Genomic DNA, 25846 nt, shown 5'->3' on the forward strand with positions numbered 1-25846 from the left:
GTCGTCCTCTTCTGACCACACAAATCCACTAGTGAGTGTGTATTACAACATTTTCTTTGGTAAGAAAACAAAGGAGTATTTTATGCAACTGACACATCTACGTGCTGACACTTCTTAACCCCTTCACCTTAGACTCTTGCTATGGAAATAAGGCTTTACAGGATTTGGGAACCCAGCTGACAATCACATCCTTGTTCTAGTAAAAGTTCTGTCAAAGAAGAATGATTCTATGGTGAAGGGCTTGCAATACGTTGCCCAGCAAGGTATTGCAGATAGTTCCAGTCTAGGGCTGCAGAAAGGAAACTAGTGTTCTATTAGGATTTATTGCACTGCTGTACAATAAGTCTTTTAAGGAGACAATGTAACAAAGATGTAAACATTCAGAAATACTGAGGGAAAACAAACAAAACTGGGTTGGTAAAAAGGCGTAGTTTTTTCCATGTTGAATTTGTTACATTAAAAAAAAAAAAAAAAAAAAGAATTATGGCACCAATGTGAAACACTATTAGAACATGTAACATTATAATGATACAGTAAACTTTAAAAAAAAAAAAAACACACACCAAAAAACAAACAGAAACATTACTATCAGATATAGGACACAGCCCAATATGATGGAAACAAGCAGCTTTTTCTGTATAAGAAATCACAAATGTCATGATATGTTTATTAAACAAAAAATTTAATTGTTTTGTGTTTTTTGGGGGAAAAATGGTAAAAACTTCACGTGAATGTAAATAACTTAGAACGGCTGTAAACCAAATGACACAGCATGTTTCCCGAATGCCTATACATGCATGTTGTTCTCTTCTTTTTCTGAGGTGAGACGTTTTACATAAATGTAGCCTATTTTAAATCATCAATAAAATTCTAAAAGCACCACAAAACATATTAACAATAAACTGGACCTTTCCGTCCAAGTCCACAAGATGATTAGTTCCCTTTAGTTTTCATTGTTTACCAATAATCAAATTACTTACACGCCATATCATTCCATTGGTCAATAAATATATAGACAAAGCTCATAGCAAACCAAAAGAACTATACACACGCAACATATGAGGTTAAAAATTTAAGGAGGGGGGGGGGGGAATTTAAGATCTTCCATGGAAATTAATTTAACACCCATGTACGTGAAAAACAAAAAGACAAGCACATAAAAAGGTGAAAGGAACAGTTAATAATATAGTTAATTAAATAGTAAAAAATAATTGGGAAAGATTCTGTCGCCAATGTATTTTTAATAAGGTATAAAATAAATATTTAAAAATAAATTTATGTAGTGTCCAAGCTACAAGTTCAGGAGAAGTGTGTAATTTTTTTTCTATTTCACCATATTCCATATTTGTCTCCAATGCCTGTAGATACCCTAACAGAGAAGAAATGAATACTAACATGGATTAGGAAGGTTTATGAACAAAGATTGCAAATTTTGCAAAAGTTTGTGAAGCTTGCACGGCTCAGCTGTGGCAAGAAAGAGAGAACTTGTACTGCAATATGGCAAAGCAATTACTGTAGAAAAAGTGATCTCCTTGGGGACAGTAAGTACATCAGAAGTCAACATGACCACATGATGTCAGCATTGCACTAGCTTTAACAAAATGCTGCTCACTCTATTGGATTTTCTTCTTTTTTTTTTTTTTGCCTGCAATTTGCCGATTTTACAAAGTACAACAGGTTAAGTGTTATAATTTGTGTTTCAAAAGGGACAAAGTGAAAGAGTTCTATGTGATCTTTTTAAATTGCTGTGAATAACCTAACATTATGTTTTTGCTGGCTATCATAAAACATGTTAAAAATCAACAACAAATACATACAGGGATTAACATTTCTGAATACTTTAGAGTGAATTAAAGGGCTTAGGTTACAATGCCTGAAACGCTGCAGCTGAAGCATTACTTAGAAAGTGTAATTGGAAAAAAAAGAGAGAAAAAAAAATTATTCCTAAGCTTTTATATACGGATTTTTAATATTTGCAAATATGAACGTTAGAGATGAGCGCAACTCAATCGTTTGGCCTTTGAATACCGGTGGATGAAGAAGTTGGATGCAGCCCTACGGAGTCTGGAAAAGCATGGATACAGACTATCAGCCATCAGTTATTGAAGGTGTATGGTCACCTGTATACAAGAGGTAGCATTACTGTGCTTGTGATTCACCTGCCACTGCTTCAAGGTGCAATTTCATGTGCATCATGGTAAACCGTAGTAAATGGCAAGCACTACAATTTTGGACAGCTACAACAAAGGCATGGATAGTCTCGCTGTTCACATAGCTATGTAAGCAGTTTGGGACGTCTTTTCTAGCTAACAGTTTCCTTCAACAACCCCCATGGGTATGAAATTTTGTGAATTTAGTTATTCAGAACCTTTTGTTTCCAACCTTCACATATGAAAACCTTGCTTTAGTTTGTTTCGTTGAATTGCTGTTCAGTCTAACATAAATGAAGCTTAAAAGGGATTTCAGAGCTTTTTAGCTGCATATTGGTAAAAATACAAGAATTATATACAGGTATCAATCATCTGTGTGTAGTGTATGACATGTAAAAATGACATGCAAAATAAAAATGTAAACAAGATGTGACAGGGTATGGGCATGGAAATCAAGTGTACATTATATGAATAGTTCTTTTTACATTTTCAGTATCTTTCAGAGTTTGTTTCTGTGGGTTGGAAATTGCCTTTAAGCTTCATTTACAAAAAACTAGACAACACACAGCAGACATAATAAAGCATTATCTTCTTTCACCTACAAAATGCCACAGATTCACACCACTCCCAGCTTTTTTTACAGATAAAAACAAACAAACATTCTCCCTTGAAGGTAAAGGGAATTAGATAGCTCTATAGCATGTTCAGAGCTGCAGACATGGGCAGGTAAAACAGATAAAACAAGTGATACCTGTCTCTTTACCAATGGCTGCTTGAAAGGTTTTAAAACCATGTTTTGCTTGTGTCATAAAGGCTGGGCTGAACTGCAGTATGCACACCTTTCACCCTCCCCTGCATGATTGATGTACATGGGCCGAGTGCTGGAAGCCAAGCAGAGAGAGCAAGGGCTGGGTGTACTGTTCAGCACAGCCTCTTTGACATTTAAGCCTGAAAGGAAAACATGATTTTAAAACTTTGCAAGCAATCATCAACTAAGACATCATTCGTTTTACCTCCCTATCAGCTACCTGCAACGTCTACCCATCTCTGAGCACAATGTAGAGCTGAAGGATTTTAAATACCATTTTGGGCCTAAAGCTCCTATGCAGACTTAGCTGTCACCAAGTAAACAATTGATTTCAATGGGAGATGTGGAAAAAACACGTAGCTCCATTTTAAGTTTGGATTTAAATGAAGATGAGCACTCCCTGCCAACTGTTTCACGCTATCAAGCGCTTTCTCAAGGCATGAGAAAGCGCTTCATAGCGCGAAACAGTTGGCAGGGAGGATGCATTCCTCTACATCCTGTTATGTGTTTTTGGATACTATAAAGATAAAGCTTTTAAGGTGAAGTGCGGCGGTATGTAAACTTCTCAGCACTGATGAGATGTGATTGCACACCTGATTGTGGCACAAACGCCTGGGACCAGTAGTGCCGGTGCGATAGCTAACTGAACTGACTATAAGCAGATTTGCTTCAATGGGTTTCCATATCTTGTAGAGTAACTACATGTAACTAGTATAAAAAGGCCAAATAAAAGAGTAAAAAGGCACAGCTGCTTTATCTGCCACCTGGCTGTGCAGTGAACTGGAGCATGTATAGTCACTTGAGTCCCTTTTATTTATCCAGTCTGGGGGTCCTGCAGATCAGATCCCTACTGATCATAAAATGTTGGCATATCCTAGCAATATGACATAACTCTATGTGGGGAGATACATGCATTGGAAGCTTTGTGTACACAGCTTTTGAGTCTCTAGGGTTAGGACAAACATTTTTTGTTCATTTATTTTGATATTTTTACTTTGTATTTCTGTTTCTTCCTATTATAGATTTGGCAATCACATACACGTAATAGCCCATGCTACTACTGCTCATATCCATAAAAATAATACACTTATGCCCTGCATAACAAAGTCATGGGGTGTTGGTGAATTTAAATAAATGCACAGCTTCAAAAATCATCATAATGATATATCCAAAACCTAACAAAGAAAAAGAAAGCAAGTAAATTATCATGATAATCCTGCAGTATGCTTCATATACCTGTAAATTCTCAGATTAAACTGGTGGAAGTGGAAGCCCTTTACAATACAGCATTTTGTAGCTGCTTTTTGGGAGTGTGACACTTACTGCTAGAAATAATGAAAACTGGCGTCCCCGATGAGATTATTACATTACAGAATAAACATCACCAGTCACCACCAAGCAAGATGGTGTCATCACTTGACCCATGATAAACTTGGTACCATTGCATTTCTTGGAACTGTAACTAGACATGAGGCAACAAACTACTTACAGTTAGAGACGAGTGAGCTTAAAGTAAGTTCAGGTTTGCACAAACCCAATTGCTTAGCATTTGAATCTTACTGCCTGGAGAAGAGGATACAGCCCTAGGGTTACATCCATATTCTCCAGGCAGCAGGATTCAAATGCCAAGTGATTGGGTTAGTGCAAAACTGAACTTACTGTAAGTTTGCTCATCTCTAACTGTAACTAATTTTTTGATTTTGTAAACTGCAAGTTTTATATAACTTGATAAAGTCTATTGTCCTTACTGATGACCTCTATGACGGCATTGCTAAGTGACTAAAATTATTGTTGGCTCTGAAGCAATTCAGGCAAAAATTAGGCAGCATTTGCTTAAAGAAGCACTCCGTTTTTGTTTATTCTCCCTCCGGCTGCAAGCTGGTACAAATACTTGCCAATGATGACCGGTGTCCCATGTTGCAGCTTTGTTCTGGTCCTATTGCGCAGCTCAGATCCTGCTGTGACCGCTTTAGCTTCAGCTCTGTATCTCAGGAGGCCGGAAGTCAGGGTCTCCAATGCATCTCCATGAGAGTACTCTCATAGAGATGCATTGGAGACACTGACTTCCGGCCTTTAATAGGCCTGTAGAAAGAAGAGGGGTCAGCAGAGCTGTGATGTCCCCACTAGCAGGATCCGAGTAGGACCAGAGCGAAGCCACGCTGTGGGACACCTATCATCATTAGTATTTGTGCCAGCTTGCAGCCCGGGGAAAAAAAAATAAATGGGCTGCTACTTTAACTGCTAGTGATAATGTAAAGAATGTCGCTAAATCTTCCATCTGCCTGCCCTGAACCAACTCTCCTGTGATGCAGACAAACAGCTGGCTCCATTACAATCTTACCCTATATTGCAACCAACTCGCAAGACATGTACCATACAGACCCTTTCCATGAGCTTGGTGACCATCATATGATCATAGGAGATGCAAACCACAACAGCTTCCAATTTACAGAAAGAAATGTCAGGTGCTTTGGAGTGAGAAACGGGATAAAAGCTTCACCTCAGTAAAACAATTCTAAAATAAATTAAAAAGGGTGACAAGAAATTCAGACCCATTTCTTAAGCAGAAATATGTTTCATCTACAGATCTGTAGCATGAAATGTAACACTGACAAAGTATTTCTTTTTATAAAAAAAAAAAAAAACAGAAAAAGGACGTGAAATGACGAAATGTTCCTGCTCCTGCTGAAGACATGTAGGCTATAAAGGGACACTCCATCTTTGATTCAGTCTCTATCGAACAACTAAACACGCTACACACAATTTTGAAGGACCTATGCAGTCATCATGACAAAAGGCTCCACAGCCTTTGCACACAATCATGGCTTTCAGCCTGCAAGAACACTTCAGTTCCAGTTCATCTGCACTGCTGCTGTCAGCGTATTTCTGTGCAGGCATGGGAGCGTTCTGACTGCCGAGTCCGGATGCAGCCTTAGAATTACTCCCTAAAATTCCAATAGATTTTTCAATAGCAGATGCTGCTCTTTTGAAGCTTGTGCTACCAAAATGAATTGCTGGATAACTCCCACATTGTTGCTGCTGCGGCGGCGGTGGCGGCAGCTGCTGTGTTTGTGTTTTCTGTGCAGCTAGCGGAGTAAAAGGCTTTTGTGGCTCGGAAAGTAAATAGGAAGAAAAATCTGCATTTTTCAAGGCGAACGCTTTTAACTGTTCTTTAACTTCACTTTGCTCGTAGGAAGATTGTTTAATGGTCAGTTCACAGCTGTTGTTTAAACCGTCCTCAAAAGAGATGGGCTCAGACTTTATATTGCTACAGATGCTCGTAGGCTGAGGCCAACTAAGTCTTTTTGTGGTTTCCATAGTAACTGCTGGCTGCTTTTGATCCGAAGGGACTTCTGCATTAGATAAGGAAGGATGCACTAAAAATTTATGTTGCAATGTCTGCTGGGCATTGCTTAGGTCATCGCCTTCTTTAATATGAACATTTGGGGAGTAAGCGTTGGCCATTCGATGAGGAAGCGTTGAAACATTCGTCTCACTCAGTACCTTCTGCTCTGGGTGCCTACTGAAAGCAAACGCATTGTTAGCTGCTTGGGCTTTTGCGGCAGCTGGTGGCATGTAGACTGTGGACGCCTGACCTCTCTGAGCCATGGGCATTTGGTAGTAATGCTGCCTGTGTGAGCTACTAGCTTCTGGGTGATAACTACCATTTTTATCAACGTTAAATACATTTTGTTGGAAGCTACAAGAAGGCAGGGGCCTTTTCTGCTGCTTAATTTCCGGACTCTGTGTAATCCTGCCTTGAACCACATGCTTATTCATCCACTCCTGCTTAAAGGTTTGCCCTTGACCCATTGGATTTATATTAGAACCCATCATGCAAGAAGAAAGGTTTGTATCAGTGTCCATTGACAGCTTTCCAGGCTCACACTTGACCTGGGCATGTTCACCCATAGTCCTAGCCATCCTTTTCTTAGGATGGTTTTCCCGTTTTCTCACTTGCAAAGGGTTTATACTTCCCAGTGGATATGCCTTGCCATCAGTGGTAGGGGAGCAGGAGTTTTCAGGCACCATTCTCTCTGATGTAGTCTTATACATAGAGGTAGCCTGCAACGGGAGTCGACTAATTTCCAACTTTGCACCTAGTCTTGGTTGAGGCAGAACTTTTTCTAAAGGCAAATTGCCTTGAAGCAGCTGTGTGACTAAGGGATTGTTTGCTTCAACAGAAGAAAGTCGACAACTAGCATTCCCTGCATTTGTAACCCTCTTTAAAGTGTCTGTAGTCAATGACAAGGGTTCTTCTCTGGCAACACCGAGTGGTGTTTTAGATGTAGGCAAGCTAATATTCAAGTCACATCCTTGCTGCGTACTGTTCTGCCCAGAAAATCCTTCAGAATCCACCCCGAAACACTTACTGGAATCATTTAGTTCTGATTTGATTGCAATAGAGTTTACTACCGGGCTACGAGCGTTCATTTTCATTACATGTGGGTAACTCCCAGGTTCACGTTTAATATTATCTACAATATTTTCATCAGAATACTCTATGTGCTTAGGTGCACTCAAATGGTTCATAGTTTTGTCAGTGTTCATTTGTTCTTTGTCACTCCAACATATTCTGTTATTAGAAATATACTCTGAATTGGGAACATTATCTGTTCCGCACTTGAAAGAAGGTGTGCTATGTAGATGCTCATTAAAACTCTGTTGGCAAGAAATTGAGTCGTTTAGTTTCCCCTGCTGCATGTACGTTGCTTCCAAAAGGCTGGCGCAAGGAGCACTCTTGTTTCTATCATCTCTGTTTAGCCGGTTAACAATGTTTGAGTTGGACATTTGCTCCGTGCTCTCGTTGAGATTTTCCTGTCTACTAATTACAGATACTTGAGGACATGTTTTATTCTGAATAGAAGGCTCACACTTTCCGAGCCTATTCAGAGAATCAGCATTTTCAGGATTGAAAGGGAAAGTGGAGTTTGGTGTTGTACAGTGATCGACAATCACTTTACATGGAATAGATCTATTAGTCTGTATTAAAGCAGTAGGCAGTGTTTTATTGTGTAATCCTATTAAATTACCAGTGGAGTTTTTATCTACATTATCAAGGTGCATCTTTTCAGGTGAAGGATCAGTACTCATTGATCTTCTGGTGTTGGCGTATAGTGGAGCAGAGGACCTTCCGTGAGAATCTCCTCCGCTTTCCTCATGGTTTGACATTCTTTGGACAGAAGGACACACATCTAAAGGATTATCTTCATCACACTTGGGTGCATCTAGTTTATCGGGATGCCTGGTGTTTGGACCATAGGAGGCATTTAGTGAATTAACCAATGAATTAGAAAGATGAGGATTTGGCAGACTATTTCCAATGGATGAAATTGGCACAGTGGTGTAAGGATTAACATTACTAGTTGTTAATGGCATTCGTTTGTCATCAGCAGAGTTAGGTGCAGTGGAGTTTACGACAGAGGCATGAATAGTGTCATCAGTGCATTTTGGTGCAACAGCTATAAAAGGAATGTCAGTTTCCTTAATGGGGTTTAGCATGTTATAGTTACAGACAGATGATGTAGTGTTTTCACTCTCAACAGACATTAGGACAGCAGATTTTTCAAGTGAGTTTTTCAAGCAGACAGACACCGAACATATATTTTTATTATATTGCATTGGCACGCTGCAATCTTCAGTGGAGGTAGATGTAACAGTTTTGTCGCTGGAATGTGGCACATGAATATTTTCATTAGAGCCGTGCACTGATGCATCAGAATCCGTTTCTGATGATGCTGAAGAGCTGAGGGATTTTTGCAATGTAGAAGACAAGTCCCGGTGGAGTGTTGCTTTGCTGCTTGGAGATTTGCAGTTTGGATTTATAATGATAACACCAGTTGAACTTTCCACTTTTGCATCGGAAGTAGTTGGCACTTCAATTTCTGGAAGACCCTCTTTTGTTTTTCCATCTCTGCTAGTCTGCGGTGTGTTGACTCTGACCTGGTGCTTAACAAACAACTTTGCTTTTGTCTGCTCTTTGATATGGGCCAACGTTCTGGTCTTACTGCTTTCCGAGGGACTTCCAACACCCCCAGAAACTATACTTGCAGCTGCTGCCACAGCTGCTGCAGCTGCCGCCTCTCTTTGTGCTCTGGCTTGTTGGGCTCTCGCCTTAATATCCGCAAGAGTTCTAGCTCCAGTGTTCCTTCCCCCACTAACAGATGTACTAGAAGAAATCTTAGATTCAAGCTTGGGAGCAGGTTGACTTTTGATGATGAATGGTGGTCCAATCTTTGACAGCTGGATCTACAATTATAAGAATTACCACAAAACAAAGTATTAGGATAACATAATTAAATCCCTAGAAAAACAAACAACTTACAAAACATTTCATAAATACAACAGGTTTATAAGGGGGCAACTTTTCAGTTAAAAAAGGTGCTCCATGCACACTAGAAGAAACTGACCAAACAACATTTTGACGGCCAAAGGCCAACAACTTATTGTATATAGACTATTCAGACTCTCCCAGAGAGGATTGGCAACCTCTTCTCTCCCTATTGAAAGAAAAACAGACAAATACTTGGATGAAATGAACTTCTAACATTTTCTTGATTTCTTTTGTACTTTATTTTAGGTGCAGCCATCTTGTCCAAGCTGCTGCCTTTAACAGCATTTAGAGATAGGCTTCCATAAAGCCCCATGGACATAGAAACAATAGACTGGAGGTGATCCTACTGATTACTATGGAGGATTTTCCCAAGCATGATCTGCAGCCTGTGCAGTACTCTTATTTTCTATTGCTATATATAGGTGACACCTTTCACTGTAATTCTGTCATTATAGTGCTGGCTAATTATTAGGCCTAGTGGCCAAAATTAAAACTACACAATTTCAGGATTATTTTATAATAAAGATAGTACAATGGAAAATGTAAAAAATAATCAATTAAAGTGTGTAAGTGTAACTTACTTCAGCTGACTTTTCATATGGACATGAGCAGCTGCTATTTTTCTGGCTATTCTAGCCTGGTTATCACACTGCAAACTCTATGTCTGTGTTCCCTATACACACATTAAAAATGGGATCCTGCAATCCTACCGCACTGTAGCAAACCTTCCTAAACCAGTACTGAGCAGCCTGATCACTCACTCATCCCCCTTAGCCCCTCCTCCTTCCATAGGCATGTATAGGCACTGTCAGCCCATACTCACTCTGCTGTAGACAGCTTTCCCTTGGTGATAAAAAGTGAGGGTGTAGGTGGGCAAAGAGTAGGAATAGAAGGAAGCTCTTTTACACAATAAGATCTATTACACATTTTCTTATAGTCACTTGTACTATTAATTTCTGCAAGTTGCTTTAAATGACAATTACACTGATTATATAAATAAAATATAAGGTTTTTCTGAAGTAAACTCATTGATGGCCTATCCACATTATAGGCCATTAAAGGGGTTATCCAGCACTACAAAAACCACTTTCTTCCAGAGACAACACCACTCTTGTCTCCAGTTGATGTGTAGTTTGCTACACATCACTTTAATGGAACTAAGTAGCAAAACCTGGAGACAAGAGTGGTGCTGTCTCTGGATGAAAGTGGCATTTTTTTGTAGCGCTGGATAACCCCTTCAATAACAGATTTATGGTGTGCCAACTGATTGGGTGTTTTGCACAGTCATGGTGCTGGAATTAAACAATGTACAGGAGCTGGAAGACATGGCTCTGTACATGTGTAGTGCAGCTCCCATTAAAGTGAATAGTCCATTAATAATTTTAACCAATAAAACCCTTTTAACAAAAAATAAAAATAAAAATGATTTAGTAGGTAATTTTACCTTCTCTTTAAGGTGTATTGGCAGAAATGGTACGAGGGAAAGTAGTAGCTATTATAAGACATTGACAAGAAGCATATGGCTCACTTCTCTCTCCTAAAGCTGTTATAAGTCCACTCATTTTTAACTTTATAGGTCATAAAAACTAATATTGATAACATAAATTACACTGACAGAAAGTTGCAGCTATCTAGTTTAAATAAATCATGTGCTATCCTTTGCATTCTGCTTGTTCTATAATATAATGCATTTGCTGTACATTCTTATGACCTCAGACATGCAGCTCATGGGCTGTGAGTTTAGAAGGGTATAAAATGTATGTACGCCTGTAGGTAAATTCTCCTTGGTTTGCTGGTATGTTTTATGAAATTGACTTTTCAGCCCTTTTATGATAAAAAAAAAAAGATAATTTCACCACAGAGAGAGCAACTAACTTTAATTACGTATTGCTAAAACCCTGTTTTGCAACCATGAAAATTCATCTTAAACAAAGTATCTGGCTTAGTATGTTATTCAAAACTATTTCCAAGGACATCAAATGTGAATTTATGTCATAATGTATTTACTATTAATGAACCTCTCTTCAGTTCTCTTTGAACTCAGAAGCTCTGACCTTGTAATTTCTATCCAATACACAATGAAGAGAAAAAAAATTCTGAAATATTGAAAGAAATTATTGTAAAAAACAAATGGCTCCTTTCAGAACGCAATGCACAATTATCCAGAGAGGTTCAGTTAATTGCTATGCAACAATTGAAATAACAAATGCAATTCAAAATTGTACTCATTTTTCCATGAGTTATGATGGTCATGTATTGATGAAACATTTGCTGAACCTTTTTAAGAGATACAAATTCTCTTTGAGCAATTGGTAGCTGTCCGGCTTTTAATGTCAACAGATGATAAAAAAAGAAAATAATAATCAGTACAAATAAAAGTCTACAGATCTTTTTTCAAAGACAAGTAGAATGCCATTATACAGGCTTCCTTAAAGCAAATGTACCACTTTAAGGCTATATCAACGGTAACATACCATCGGATGAGTGCCGCCACGCTGAATCAGCTGTCGCGGTCCGTTTTCTAATCGCTCGCCCCATTCGCGTTATTTTCGCCTGAATAGCTATTTGCAAATCTAGTTAGTTGTGCACAGGGGGTAAGCCCATAAAAACCAGTTCAAAGCTATCTCATCCCCCAGCCCCGATGACGCGTGCCTCCTCTTCTCCCGCCTGGCCTGTCAGCACAGCCCCATCTCTGCTCCTCATCATACCCCGCTCTGATGACCAGCCGAGATGGGGCCGAGCTGATAGGTTGGGCAGTTTAGAAGACAGGAGGCGGGACTGAGGAGAAGGCACGCGCTCATCAGGGAGGCATGTATCCGATGGTATGTGAGATTTGATATAGCCTGTAAAGTGGTACATTCGCTTTAAACTATATAATGTATTCACAAACATTGACCATATTTTATCGGTCACTTTTATAAGCAAACAAGTAATATATAAAGGGGTTGCCCAGGATATTTAGAAACCTGCCTAAAAGCAGAAAATGATATTTAAAAAAATAAAAAAAAAAAAGGAGTACTCACCTCCTCCACTCTCCCACTGGTGCTCTGGTGCTTCATGCTGCTCCTGCAGCTATGATGTCATGTACATCAATGACATAATAGCTGCTGCCTCTGCAGTCATGTGAATGTACAAGATCTCATTGCTGCAGGACTGGTGGGGACCAGAGAGTCAGTGCTGGAGAAGCAGGGTATTTTACAAGCGATTATTTAAATCATGACATTTTCTGCTATTCAGCAACTTTTAAACCCCAGACAGCCTCTTCACTGGAGTGCCATCATGAAAAGGAAGACAATCTAGAAAATATGTTATTTTTAAAATGATACTGTATCCACCAACTTATTCTGAAGAACCACTGGTACCATCCATTTGATAAGAGTAAGTCCTTCCCGGTTGTGTCTTTTAAAATGCGCCTAGTGTCCTCGTTAGGGTAAAAATGATCTTTTAATCTGCAGCGCTGTGTCATACTGACCGGGCCTAGAATGTCTGTGCCCTAGGCCTGTGACACCTCTCCTTTCTTCCTCCCCACCCTGCTCATCATTAGGAACGCACCTGGCAGGATTTCTCCTATTCACTGCTTGTCCAAACTGTATATGTGCCTTAATAATCTGAAGCACCATGTGCACTGTTTAAACAAACAATGAATAGGAGAAATCCTGCCAGGCGAGTTCCTAATGATGAGGAGGGTAGGAAGGAAGAAAAAAGAAGCGTTGTAGGCCTGGGGCACAGATACCCTAGACCAGTGCTTCTCAAACTTTTTCTCCTGGTGCCTCACCCAACAGACCAAGGCAATGCCTCACCAGACTGACCAAGAGGGTGCCTGAGCCTCACCATCTGTGGTGAAAGTCCATTTAATAGCTGAAAATAATGCTAGGGCTACCTTTCACCCATCTCCCAAGCTCTATATACTAATAAAGCAAGTACAAAATTAATTAATAATGTTTCTAAAATGGAGATTTTAGAAAACGGCAAAAGGACTGTGCAGATCATAGTTACTTTTGTGAAAACTGGCTCCCCAGCTGGGCCTCACCAACAACTAGGGGGCGCCTCACTGGTGAAGCCCACCTCACAGTTTGAGAAGCACTGCCCTAGACTACGTCACATTGAATCACCTACTGCAAATTATAAGATATTTTTTTACCCTAACCAAGGCACTAAAGCGCATTTTAAAAGACACGACAGAGCAGGACTTTCTCTAATCAAACCAGCGGGTTGGTGGTGGTGGTAGGAATTGATTGGTGGATACAGCACTGCTTTAAATGCCATTTTTTGATTGGCTCCAGTTCTTCTTTCAGATTATTGTCCAAGGGCCTCCAAACCAGCAATGGTAATCCTCATGCACTAATATCCAATAAAACATTACTTTCATTCAGATTTAAGAATTAATAAATAATACTTCTACTACTGCTACTGCTACTACTACTACTACTACTACTACTAATAATAATAATAATAATAATAATAATAATTTACACATTACCAAAACAAGGATAAAATACACTAATTCATCTGATGTGCCCATGGCACTCTTAGTCATAGTATAGTAAGAATTTTTTTATTTATTGGAGGTCTCTCCAGTGTTAGCTATAACAGTGGAAGTCCAGTTCTGCTCTCACAGCTTATATGTTTGTGCAATTATCAGAAGATAGCACTATGTCCCATTAAGGATCGAAGGCTGTAATTAGGATATAATGCTACATCTTATTATGGGAAGGGGTTGACAAAAACTGAATATCTGGATTAAAAGGAGTAGTGCGGCGTTTAACAATTCACTAAATAACGCACATAACAAAGTTATACAACTTTGTAACGAGTGTTATTTAAGTGAATGGCCCCCTTCCCTGTGTCCCCCCCACCCTGGAAGTGTGGTACATTATACTCACCAACCCCGGCCGCCATCTTGGGTCGACGACGCGGCTGAGCAGCTGATGAAGCGGCAGAGGGGGGCCGGCATGAGGGAAGGCTGGAGTGGTTCGGCCGGCCTTCCGCAGATGACGTCGTCGACCCAAGATGGAGGACGGGGTTGAAAGCAATGAAGTATAATGCACCACACTTCCGGGGTGGGGGGAACACGGGGAAGGGGGCCATTCACTTAAAAAAACACACATTACAAAGTTGTATAACTTTGTAATGTGTGTTATTTAGTGAATAAATGTTAAACGCCGCACTACCCCTTTAAAGAGTAAGCCAAGAGACAGGTTTCATTCATAACTTATATTACATTTTGATCTTTTTTATCAACCTGTGCAGCATAAAGACTTACTACCAATATTTTCCTATAGAAAGTTTGCATATAACCAGCCATGTTACCTTGAGAGGTGGCACACGGGGCTCTTCTCTAGGTGGGGGTTCTCTTTCGGACTGACTTGATAATGAAGATGTTCTACCATGATGATCATCATCAATCCTTGGTCTCTTTTCTTTGTAGTTCCCAAAACCATGTTGCTCTGCAGTTTTTCGTTTAGAAATTTCAGGCTCTCGACAAACTGCCTCAGATTGTTTATTATGGTCATAGGACTTATAATGTGAAGTGTCAGGTCGACTTTGGGAGCCTCCCTGTTGCTTATGAGATTTACTTCTGGTAGATTCATAATATCCTGACACTTCCAATGAGGCTGTATATAGTTTGTCATGAGACTTTGAATGAACAGAATCATTGTTCCTAGAATAAGTTCCTTCAAATCCTTCTCTTGAAGGAGATAAATACTTTTTCTCAACAATACGATAATGACTTGAATGGTTTTTAATAGTTATGGTGTCTGGGGGTGATGCTACATTTGGTTTCTCATGGTCTCTTTCGGAATTACAGTGTTTCTGATTGTCTTCAGACAATGAAGTATCAGAGTTTGGAGTTGCTGAATTATACTTAATGGTTTCTGAGCTTTCATGTTCAGTGCCAACAGTATCTGCTTGGGAGGCCTCTGAGTAACCATCGGTCTCATCCTTTGACGGTGACTGTGATTCATCAGATGTGGTAGGGGAGCATTCTTGCTGTAGCAAGAGATGCTTATTTGGAGCAGGACTATACCCAGAAGATGCATCAGAAGTAGCAGGTGCATTGGGTGCATGTCCAGTTTCAGAGGTCAGTGCTAAGGAAGAAACGGAAGAGGTTTCTGATATTAAAGGTGCATCTGACATTGGAGATGCTTCCGAGGTTAATGGTAAATTTGATGCTGGAGAAGCTTCAGGCGTCAGTGGATGGTTAGATGATGGAGATGCTTCTGATATGACGGGTGAATTGGAGAGAGGTGAAGCATCTGAAGCAACAGAGGTTGGTGGGCTTTCAGTTAAAGGTTTCTGTTGACTTTCTGTTTCAGCATTTTCAAAGCTTGAAACTTCAGACAGAAAAGTGGCTTCAACAGATGCAGGTGTATAGGGTTCCTCTGAAGCAGACTGCATGTCACCTCCTGGTGATGTCAGACTCGCACATGCCTCCTCTGGACTTTGAGAAGAAAAGGATGTCTCAGAAACGCATGCAGTTTCAGAGAACTGTCCATCTGGTTCACTGATGAGTTCCATTTCTACAGGAGCCACCTCTTCCGTCCCCAACTGATCAGGGGCAGTATCAGGAGCATCAATGTCTGATTTATTTGCATCTTCAATTGGTGTCATCTCTGGTCCTGTGGCTTCAATCTCTGAGGACTTAGAGGTGACAGGTGATGGGGATCTGCACTCATGTAACGCATTCGAAACTTCCAACATGTCATCTGGTTGGCCATCAGATTTCACCTCCTCTATTTTTCTATCCACAACAGGTAACATCTCATCCTCCATGACAACACAAGACTCCACATTTTCTGCAGTCGACTCCTTTTCCTCATTCTGTGTATTCAGATTGGTTGCTTCTTCAGCTATCTCAGCCTCGGCTTTATCATCATCTTCTTGGCATTCACAAATGGTTGTTTCAACTTCTTCAGCAATCTCCTCATGTATCACAGACTCCTCAGATATCAATATTTCTTCCAGCGCAGTTTCTCCAATGATGTCCTTGGATGGAATATGCTCCATGTTACACACAGTTTCTTCAATAACTTCAGTTTCTAACATCACTGGGGTTTCATTACAAGCTGCTGCACTGTTTTCAAACTGGTTAGATGGACCTGGTAGGTTGAGAGAGGTTTCTAGGGAGCTGCTTTCATCTTCGCTGCTGTTTTGCCCAGATGTTAGATGTAGAGATTCTTCTTTAGACATTCCAGACCTGAAAAAGAAAAAACAGCTAGCATCTAATACGCTGTGTCTTTCTTTGCAAGTCTATTTAATATAAAAAAAATTTATGTCAATGACTTAAAGGAGAACTCCTCTAAGTACTTGTCACTCAAGTAAATGAGCAGAGCTGCAATACTAGACACAGCCAACAGACAGAGGTGATGTTTCTGGGGGATATGCAAATCTCCTCCTTGAACTATATTGGTTCCTGGTTTGATCCATGCATTCATTTAATTTCATTTTAATCTTTAAAAAGAAACAGACAGCACGTATATATGCATATATACTACTTCTTAAAGGAGAAGTCTGACGGGCCAAAAATTCATTACGGGCAGGGTGTGGGGGAAGCTTAAAAAAGACGAAAAGCTTACATGTCCCAGTGCCGCATGACTGGGCCCCTATACCCCCCGGGTGTCATATTCTCCCTGGTATGTCACGACCCGCCTGAAACATCACAAGCAGGTGGAATTCACCCTGCTCAGCCAATCAGTGAGTGCAGCGGTGTCCAGCCCCAGTCACTAACTGTCTGAGTGGGTCATCCGTGAGCCAAGTCAAAATGTAGCCAAAGGGGAGATAAGAAGACAGCCAGATAGGGTCCAGGAGCGGGACACGGCATGGGCAGCGGGACAGGTGAAAATGACCTCTTTTTTATATTTCCCCCAGCCCGGAATAATTTTTTTTGTCCTACGCCAGACTTCTCCTTTAAGCAAGCATTCTCTTTATAACTGTAAACTGGTCCTCAGTTGTAAAAAATATCTTTTATTCACTGGGCACAGTGTTAGAGAGGCGTGTCTGGAACACTAATGGCACTTGCCCCACTCTTAAGCACCTGCTTCCTCACTGAATGATTGACAGCCAGCTTCAGCTGCATGGGGGGGCGAAGAGAGGAGTAGATGACAGCACTGTCAAAGACATGCCTCCATGACACTGTGCCCTGAGAAAAAGAGATTTTTTTTATTTATTTTTTTAACAAAGATGGTAAAACTGAGGACCAATATACAGCTATAGAGGGAATACTTGGTTAAAAAGTAGATGCTAACTGTCAGCATATATATATGTATATATGTGCTGTCAATTTCCCTTTAATATCTGATTTTCTTTATACACATGCCCTCTGAAATGTAAAACTATGGATCGGTTTAACTTTGCAGGGCTGAGAGAACAGTCCTCTCAAAGCTAAATTAGTAGTTTGATGCTAGGGTTTACCTCATATTAACACAGAAAAATGCAACAGCTCACCGCAACAGCAAGATACAGACCCACCATAGACATGAAAATAATTAAAAGCAGCCCCCCCAACTGCCCAAAAAATTCCCACAAAAATAATGAGTTACTTGCATGCCCAGAGCATAGGCGTATTATACGCCATGGAGAGGCCATAGTGTACATACAGTGTAGGGTCTGCCTCGATATGAGTCCACCTTATCGTGGTGAGGCAGTTTACGCTGTTTGCAAATAGCAACCAAGAGACTCATTATTTTTGTGGGAATTTTTTGGGCAGTTGGGGGGGCTGATTTTAATTATTTTCATGTCTATGGTGGGTCTGTATCTTGCTGTTGCGGTGAGCTGTTGCATTTTTCTGTGTTTTTGTGTGTTTGCAATTTCAGCCATGGCAACGTGTTCCTGCCTAGTGTGAACAGTGTTCTAGGAGAGCTGACCAAATATTACCTCCTTCAGAGTGTTACAAACTATAGCTAAAACCTATGGCTATAATAAAAACTGGACCATTTCCTTACAAAACGGAACCATTGTAGACTAGAAAGGCAAACAGCAAACAGCTATATGTAGGTGTAATGTTTGCTCCTATGATTTCTAACATTCTATAGTCACTTTTATTCTCATCAATTATAGAGTACAGTTACAAGGCACATACCTAGGCTAATAAAATATTATGTGTGTGTTTTCGTTTTATAAATAAAGCAGACTTAAAAATAATTTCTTACTTTTCTCCATAAAACCTTTCAAAAAATCTCTCTTTCCAAACTTCTGTTTTCTTTTCCTTTTCAATTTCTTGTCTAATGCGCATTTGCATCTCTGGCGTAAACTCTCCTACAAAACAATGTAAATAATAACAATAACAGCAGCAAAATAAAAGATGAAGCCCATAACTTTCAAACATTAAAGTGCCCATTTAAAGAGGTCACCCAAACAGTGTATATTAATAAATATATATATATATATATATATATATATATATATATATATATATATATATATATATATATATATATATAATCTCACTGTACTGTTGCTTTGTGTGCCCCAATTCCAACAGCATTTTTACTTAGGGTATGTTCACACTGAGGTATAGGTGAGGGATTTAACAGGAAATTTTCCTAAGGAAAATTTCCTCTTCTTGAGTTGGCGCAGTATTTGTGCGGAATTAGAGCGGAAATCGGAAATTCAAAGCCTCAACGACTTCTATAGGATTTTTTTTCAGCCATGTGAACAACAGAGCGGAAATCACATTGAACACAATGGGACATTGCTCTGCACATATTTTACAAGCTGAATTTCAAGCAGAATATGTGTAAAATTAGCACGGATTCAGCTTGATATTTCTTGCCTATTCGTCAGTGTGAACATACTCTTATATGTTTTTGTTTCTGGAAGAAAACAGTCATGCTTCTGTAAGTGCTTACGTAGCAGTATAGGTGGAAACTTCATTGCACAAAAGGGTGTGAATGGTAAGCTTAAGGCCCTATTACACGGAACGATTATCGGCCATATTTGTCTGATATCAGCCGTTACAGCCGATAATCGTTCCGTGTAATAGAAGGCAACAATCTGATGACTGTTGCAGTCGTTTGTCTTTTTACATTGTTGGCAGACAAACGACTCATACAGCAATGAAATGATCTGCTACCGTCGCAACGTGGAATAGGAGCGTCGGCAAGACAGCTGCTATATGCTATGGGCTGCCCAGACAATCCAGCGATCACCCGGGTAGCCCCCCTGGCTCTCACCCGCTCACTGCTGCCGCGTGTAATAGCCGTGGCAGTGAGCGGGGAACGAGTCGCCCCGTGTAATAGGGGCTTTAGGGTGTGTGATCAGTAGACATCTAACTTTATCTAATCCTAGTGCAGCTATTGTGTATCCTTGGAAGACTATCAGTCAGTGCATTATATGGACAGTCCATTACTTTAAATGGATACTTTGTAGTGCTTCCTGTGATCACCTCACTTTTGGGGATCACTAAAGTCCAAAAAGTAAATATACATTTATTATTAAAAAAACATTGGCGAATACAGCTTATTAGTTATTTCTACACTAGTTCAACCTTGACGCCAATTTATTTTTCCCCCCTGACAACCCCTATAAAGATCATGCATGTACAGTAATTCAACTTACACGCAGATAACAGTTTTAGTTAAAAGAAAAAGCATTTACCTTCTGACAATCGCTGTTTCCAGCCTTGAGCTGCATATGCAAAGAACTCATTGTTCAAAGCAGAGTTACTAAGACGTAAAGCCCCATCACTTCCCATCTGAAGAAAGAAGAGAAGAGGATTTCAAGGTGCTGAATTCTGCACAATACTAGACTATACATAAAAAACAAAAACACAAACTAGTATTCGTATTGCAGTACACGCTTGAAAAATGATGTATGCTATAATTTTTTTTGGGTGATGTCTATTGCTGGCATAAAAAGTAATAAATATAACAAATATATCTTGGCATAATGTCAACTTTTTTATGAATGTCGACCTATGCAGGCATTGACAGGAATGAGACCCACTGACTTTAAAGTCCTGGATATAGTCCGCTAGTGGGTCATTTCCCTAACGTACATTTGCTATGACTTGGACTCAAAAGCGTTGTGTGCTGCAATTTTGAGTCTGAGTCAGACTACTTTTAGGCAATTTAAATAAATGGGTCGTGTGCCTCTTTGTGCTCACTTACGTCAGCATCTCATCTGACAGTATACAGATGTATACATGCTGTAGATGGCACAGTCATGATATGAATAAAGCCTAACTAGTTTGCTCACGCTAAACAATACCTTAAAGATGACACTGTATTGTTTAAAGGAGAAGTCATAGCTTTTAAGGAGGCAGAGGCAAGGAGAAACGTAATAAACAAGCTCTACTTACCTCTACCCGGGCCTCCGCAGCGGTGCCTTACCGCATCGGGACCCTCGGGCTGCTGGATCTCCTTCTGCGCCGTTGTCACGACTCGGCTGATTGATTGCCCGCCTAGCCGATTAGTGACTAAAGCGGGACAATGCTCTAGTCAATATTGGCTGAGCAGGTAATCCATCAGCCGGGTCAGGTATTCCCCCCCCCCCGAGCGGTGATTACATCGTAAATGTCGCTAAATAAGTTTTGTCGAGGGTCCCAGGGCCTCTGACGAAGCGCTTCGGGGGCACGGGGAGAGGTAAGTAGAGTTTGTTTATTATGTTTTCCCCTGCCTGCAAATTATTTTCACCAGACTGCTTCTTTAATTTATAAAAATCTAATGAACATTTCCTGTTTTACTGATATAAAGCAGGCTAAAGAATTAGACTGGAGCCAGGGTTTTACAGAGGAGAAATAAAGATACTGTTAAAGAATAACAGTTATTAAAGAAAAAAATAAAATGCACAAAAAGCACTGTTCCCCCACTGATTGACACTTTCCCGCTTGTCTATGCTGCTCCCAGACCCAGATTCGAACTTTTACAAATTATCCTATTTTTACAACATGGGACCCAGGCAGGAAACTATATGTCCCAGCATGCACTGTACCTCAGAAGCAACTGCCGGGTACCCACCCCTGTATTGTAGTATCCGCCCACCATTGGCTCGATTTGCTTCTGCTTTACACAGTATCTATCGATCTATCCACTTACATAAATAGATAGATTATAGAGTGAGATATGAAACAACAGTGTCTCCTTTCTCTTATACTACTCTGGAGAGGACGTTGTTTCCTTGCTCCTGGTCAGGAGACCACTGTGTGATGTTGGCGGTGGGCGGTGTTACAGATGAGGTGTTACATGTTTCCTGGCAACAGAAGAGGCAGATATCATGTGATCTCTGTCTCAGAAAAGAGGGGGAGGAGGGAGGAGCCGAGACACAGTGGACCAGGAAGTGAGCATTTTCAGCAGCTTCTGGGTGCGAGTCAGGATGTGCTGCAAACAGAACAATTCATGTAACTGAAACCTATTACAGACAAGCTTAGATTATTGGTTGGAATGGAACAGGGTTAAATATTTCTTAACCAGAGTAACACTTTGAGAAAAAAAACAACAAACAAAAAAAACTTTTGATAGGTCAGAGAGACATGTCAAAAATTTTTAGTCGGTGAAGGTCTGAGCGTTCAGACTCAACCGACCAGCAGAATAAGCAGGGAGATGACCAAGCTGCCGCAAGCCCCTCTTGCCGCTCTATGTCTCTATGACAGCCCCACAGACTGCCTAGGTCATGTGACACACAGCCAGAAGTAAACACATTTACACAGTTTCTGTTTTAAACAGTTGGACAAATCAAGGCAATAGTTACTTAACAGTGGGGCCAATGGGTGATATTTCCAATTGTATGATTATACAGTGACATAAATAGAAGCCTACCACATGACATAGATGTCAGGAATTAATCCAAACGTATACCTCTAAGAGAAAGCTTGGTCAAGATGTGACTAGAGCCTACCAGTATAAAAAATAAATACACTGAACCAGAACGAACATAAATGCACTAAAAAGGTGCCTGTTATCAGCCCCAGGGAGCTGCACGTACTCACCTGTCTATCTACTTCAGGGAGTAATAGCAGGAGGTACTGCTGAAAGTGCTGAGGTAAAGAAGCAAACGTATGCTTGTTTATTAAAGCCCTCAGGTTAGTGTTGACTAAAATTGATCCTGGAGTTTCAATGTCAATATCTTCTGCTTTGGTCCACTTCAAATGCCCTGGAAAATAAAATAAATTTGTAAGACATCATGGGCAATAGTTTTTTTGTACTTCTTTTAGGTTTATAGTTCATAAGAGTTTTGTGCAAGTTGCATATAAAGAAGAAATGAAGACTGATCCCTAACTATCCAATGCTTTCTGAACAAAATTATTTTTGGCAACCTGGATATGCTGTACATCTATTCAGTCTCTATGTCCATGAAGGCAACACCTAATACATATATTTACACATGTATATTAAAATCTCCCATTTTTAAAGCTTGTTATTGTAAACCAATCACATCTCAGAAGTCTTCCATGCACTAAGATCCCGGAAAACATTATACATAACAGTCAATGTGAAGCGGCATCATTGCAGAAGAAAGCATGGAGGCACCATGGGCCTCTGACAAAACAGGTGGTAGACTTCAGACTATGGATGATCACCACGGGCCCTGAGAGAACAGTAGGGAAGTATTTCCTTCAATTAATGACTTACACATAATTTTCAAGACAATAACTGGACATCCTCTTTAAAGATATCCAAAGAGAGCATGAAAAGTTGGAATTACTAACTGCATGCTCATGCAAAGTAATGATAAGTAACACATTACAGTGTCTATGGAAGGGACAGGGATGAGGGATCAGTATAAACAAAACTGCAGTTGAACCCAAAAATACCCCACTTTTAAATGAAGAAAGGGTCATTTCCAAAGTAACAGCTGAAGAGATAGAGGAGACAGCTGAAGATATATATATAGTGACCAAAGCTATGGGCAACTCCACCTTACTCTAGGTCACAGGGATGAAACTCACGTCCAGCCAGCTGCTGCTAAACTACAAGTCCCATCATGCCTGGATGGTCAAAGCTTTGGTTGTCCAGGCATAATAGGAATTGTAGTTTTGCAACAGCTGGAGGGCCACCAGTCTGACACCCCTGCTCTAGGTTTTCATATCTCCTGTACTAGAATATCACATCTGCCCATCGGTGTAAATGACTGCAGTAACAATGATGTAACAAGGAGACAGTAAATGTGAACATTCCCTTACTACAAGGGCAGCCATTAAATCCTACTCTTCACCATCCAGCAGCCAAGCAACCACAGCCAGTAGCTAACCACTGGGCCAGATGAAGTAGCGCACACAATGAGCAGATTTACTAAAATTGCCAATATATGTTCATACGTAATGTATGCTACAGATTTTATGCTGAGAATATCTAAATATTTCTACTTTGGGGCCTTACTGACAAACACATACAGTGCCATATACCACTGTGCAGCGCCCATATTACTCCAAACAGCTCCAATTACCAAACAGTGCACATAATATCCCCTAGACGAACCAAAGAAACATAGCTAAGCAGCAATAGCAGTGACAAATCCAACACCACAGTGCAGCAGTCCCATTCCTATTCTTATCCCTCTACCCAATGTGCCCTATTGACCCCTTCCTACCTATTTCCCACCAATAGCAGCACTGACCCCCTCAGCCAAGTCATACCTCCAGTGAAGTCATGGCCCCTTACTACTTACACCTCCTGTAAAGCAACATTGGAGCAAGTCTCTAAAACAAACAATTTTACACCAGAGGTTTGGTGCAATTCTGTCTCGTCTGCAGAAATAAACCTACCCCGGTACTCTTAAAACAAATAACCCTTTAGGGTGCGTTTACACGTACAGGATCTGCAGCAGATCCACAGCAGATTTGATGGTGCAGATTTGATGCTGTGTTCAGTTATTTAGATGAAATCTGCTGCGGATCTGCTGCGAATGTGCAGCAGAAAATCCGCTGCGGATGTGGTTCGTGTGAACGTGCCCTTATGCTACGTTTACACGAAACGATTATCGGACTAATTTTCGCGATAACGATCGAATTCGAACGATAATCGTACGTGTAAATGCAGCGAACGATCGAAAAATCGTCCACTTTGATCTTTTAACATGTTCATAAATCGTCGTTCGCCGATCGCAAAAAATTCGCCGATCGTTCCATGTAAACAGTCGTCGCGCGATAGTCCGGCCGGCCCCCCGCTCATCCGCAGCCCCCTGCGCATGCTCGATCGCCGCCACCGCCGCTCTGATGGACACCCCCGCCGCCCCGATCGCCACCGCTCAGATCGCCACCCCCGCCGCTCCGATCTCCCCCCCCCACCCACCGCCGCTCCGATCGCCCCCCCCCCCGTCACCGCCCCAACCCCCCCCCGCTGCCGCTCCGTTCGCCCCCCCCCCCCCCCCCCCGCCGCTCCGATCGCCCCCCCCCCCGCCGCTCCGATCGCCCGCACCGCCGCGGCCAAGAGCATACGTTACCTGCTCCGCGTAGCAGGTCTTCGGACATCCACGGCTCCCCTCTTCAGCGCACTGATTGGCTGAAGAGATGAGCCGGGAATTTCAAACGGCTCCTCTTCAGCCAACCAGTGCTCCTCTTCAGCACTGATTGGCTGAAGGGGAGCCGTTTGAAATTCCCGGCTCATCTCTTCAACCAATCATTGCAAGGCAGCACTGATTGGGGAGATCGGAGCGCCGGCAGGGGTGGCAATGGGGGGGGGGCGCGATCGGAGCGGCGGCGGGGGTGGCGATCGGGGCGGCGCAGGGGGCTGCGGTTGAGCGGGGGGGGGGGGCGGTCTGCGGGCGGGCCGGGCTGCGGGCGCACGATCGCAAAACGATTTTTCCGTACGATATATCGTACCATCTAAACGCTGATCGTTATAAAAAAAAATCAATACTTCAAAATCGTTAATCGTACGATCGGGCCAATATTCGTCTCGTGTAAACTTAGCATTAAGCAGAGGATTTTCTTCTTGAACAGGATGTACACCATGTATTATTCATCATATTTTTATAATGCACTGGTGTACACCGATCTTTTTTTGTCAGTAAAAAAAGCGGAAACATCCTATATAGTACAGCTTAGGGGTGGTTATGCTTGGTTCACAGTGCATGGGAGCATTTATGTGTTCTTCTGATTATAGCACACAATAATTATCTATGTAACAACATATTTTCAGCTATCTGTAATATCGGAGACAAAGATTCAGGGGTTTTACACAAAAGGTCCTTTCAGAGCAATTTTCTGGCAAGTTAAAAAAAATCCAAGCAACGATAAAACACTTAATAATTTTAAGGAGGAGAAACGGACTGTAGCGCCAAAGCAGATCATTAAGGAAACACTGTTTATTAACAAGAAATGTCAGCCTGTGGGTAAGAAAGATCAGCGGTCCAGGCTGGAAATTGTCTTCTCATGATAAATTCCCTCACAGGCAAATTAAACACCAAGATCCATTTACACTCCTGCACACAGGCTTCTCCACATAATAGGAGAACGGCTACAGCTTGGGTTTATTGTTCATGTTCAAGCAGCTCTAAAACCTTAAAGTGGATGTTCACCTTTGAACACCACAATTTTACAGTTTATATATAGATATAATCTACAAAGCTAAGTAATCACATTACAATGAAATATCTTGTACTACGGTACTCCACAAT

General features: G+C 41.0%; 1 protein-coding gene across 3 annotated transcripts in view; it reads right to left on the reverse strand.

Annotated features, from left to right (window-relative positions):
- Window positions 1-4623: 4623 nt before the first annotated feature.
- The window catches only part of ASXL3 (ASXL transcriptional regulator 3), a 115496-nt gene continuing 94273 nt past the window's right edge, over window positions 4624-25846 (reverse strand). For 2 of the 3 annotated variants that reach the window (XM_069957646.1, XM_069957644.1), the window contains 5 exons: window positions 22218-22381; window positions 19889-19985; window positions 18442-18547; window positions 14603-16490; window positions 4624-9207 (listed from right to left, as the gene is read on the reverse strand). In XM_069957646.1, the coding sequence (XP_069813747.1) occupies window positions 5692-9207; window positions 14603-16490; window positions 18442-18547; window positions 19889-19985; window positions 22218-22381 (5771 nt within the window). In that variant the 3' untranslated portion in view covers window positions 4624-5691. Of the gene's footprint in view, window positions 9208-14602; window positions 16491-18441; window positions 18548-19888; window positions 19986-21327; window positions 21450-22217; window positions 22382-25846 lie in introns of those variants that run through there. The other variant, XM_069957645.1, reaches the window with a different exon arrangement.

This window comes from Dendropsophus ebraccatus, chromosome 2, assembly GCF_027789765.1.
Source record: "Dendropsophus ebraccatus isolate aDenEbr1 chromosome 2, aDenEbr1.pat, whole genome shotgun sequence".
Taxonomy (NCBI): domain Eukaryota; kingdom Metazoa; phylum Chordata; class Amphibia; order Anura; family Hylidae; genus Dendropsophus; species Dendropsophus ebraccatus.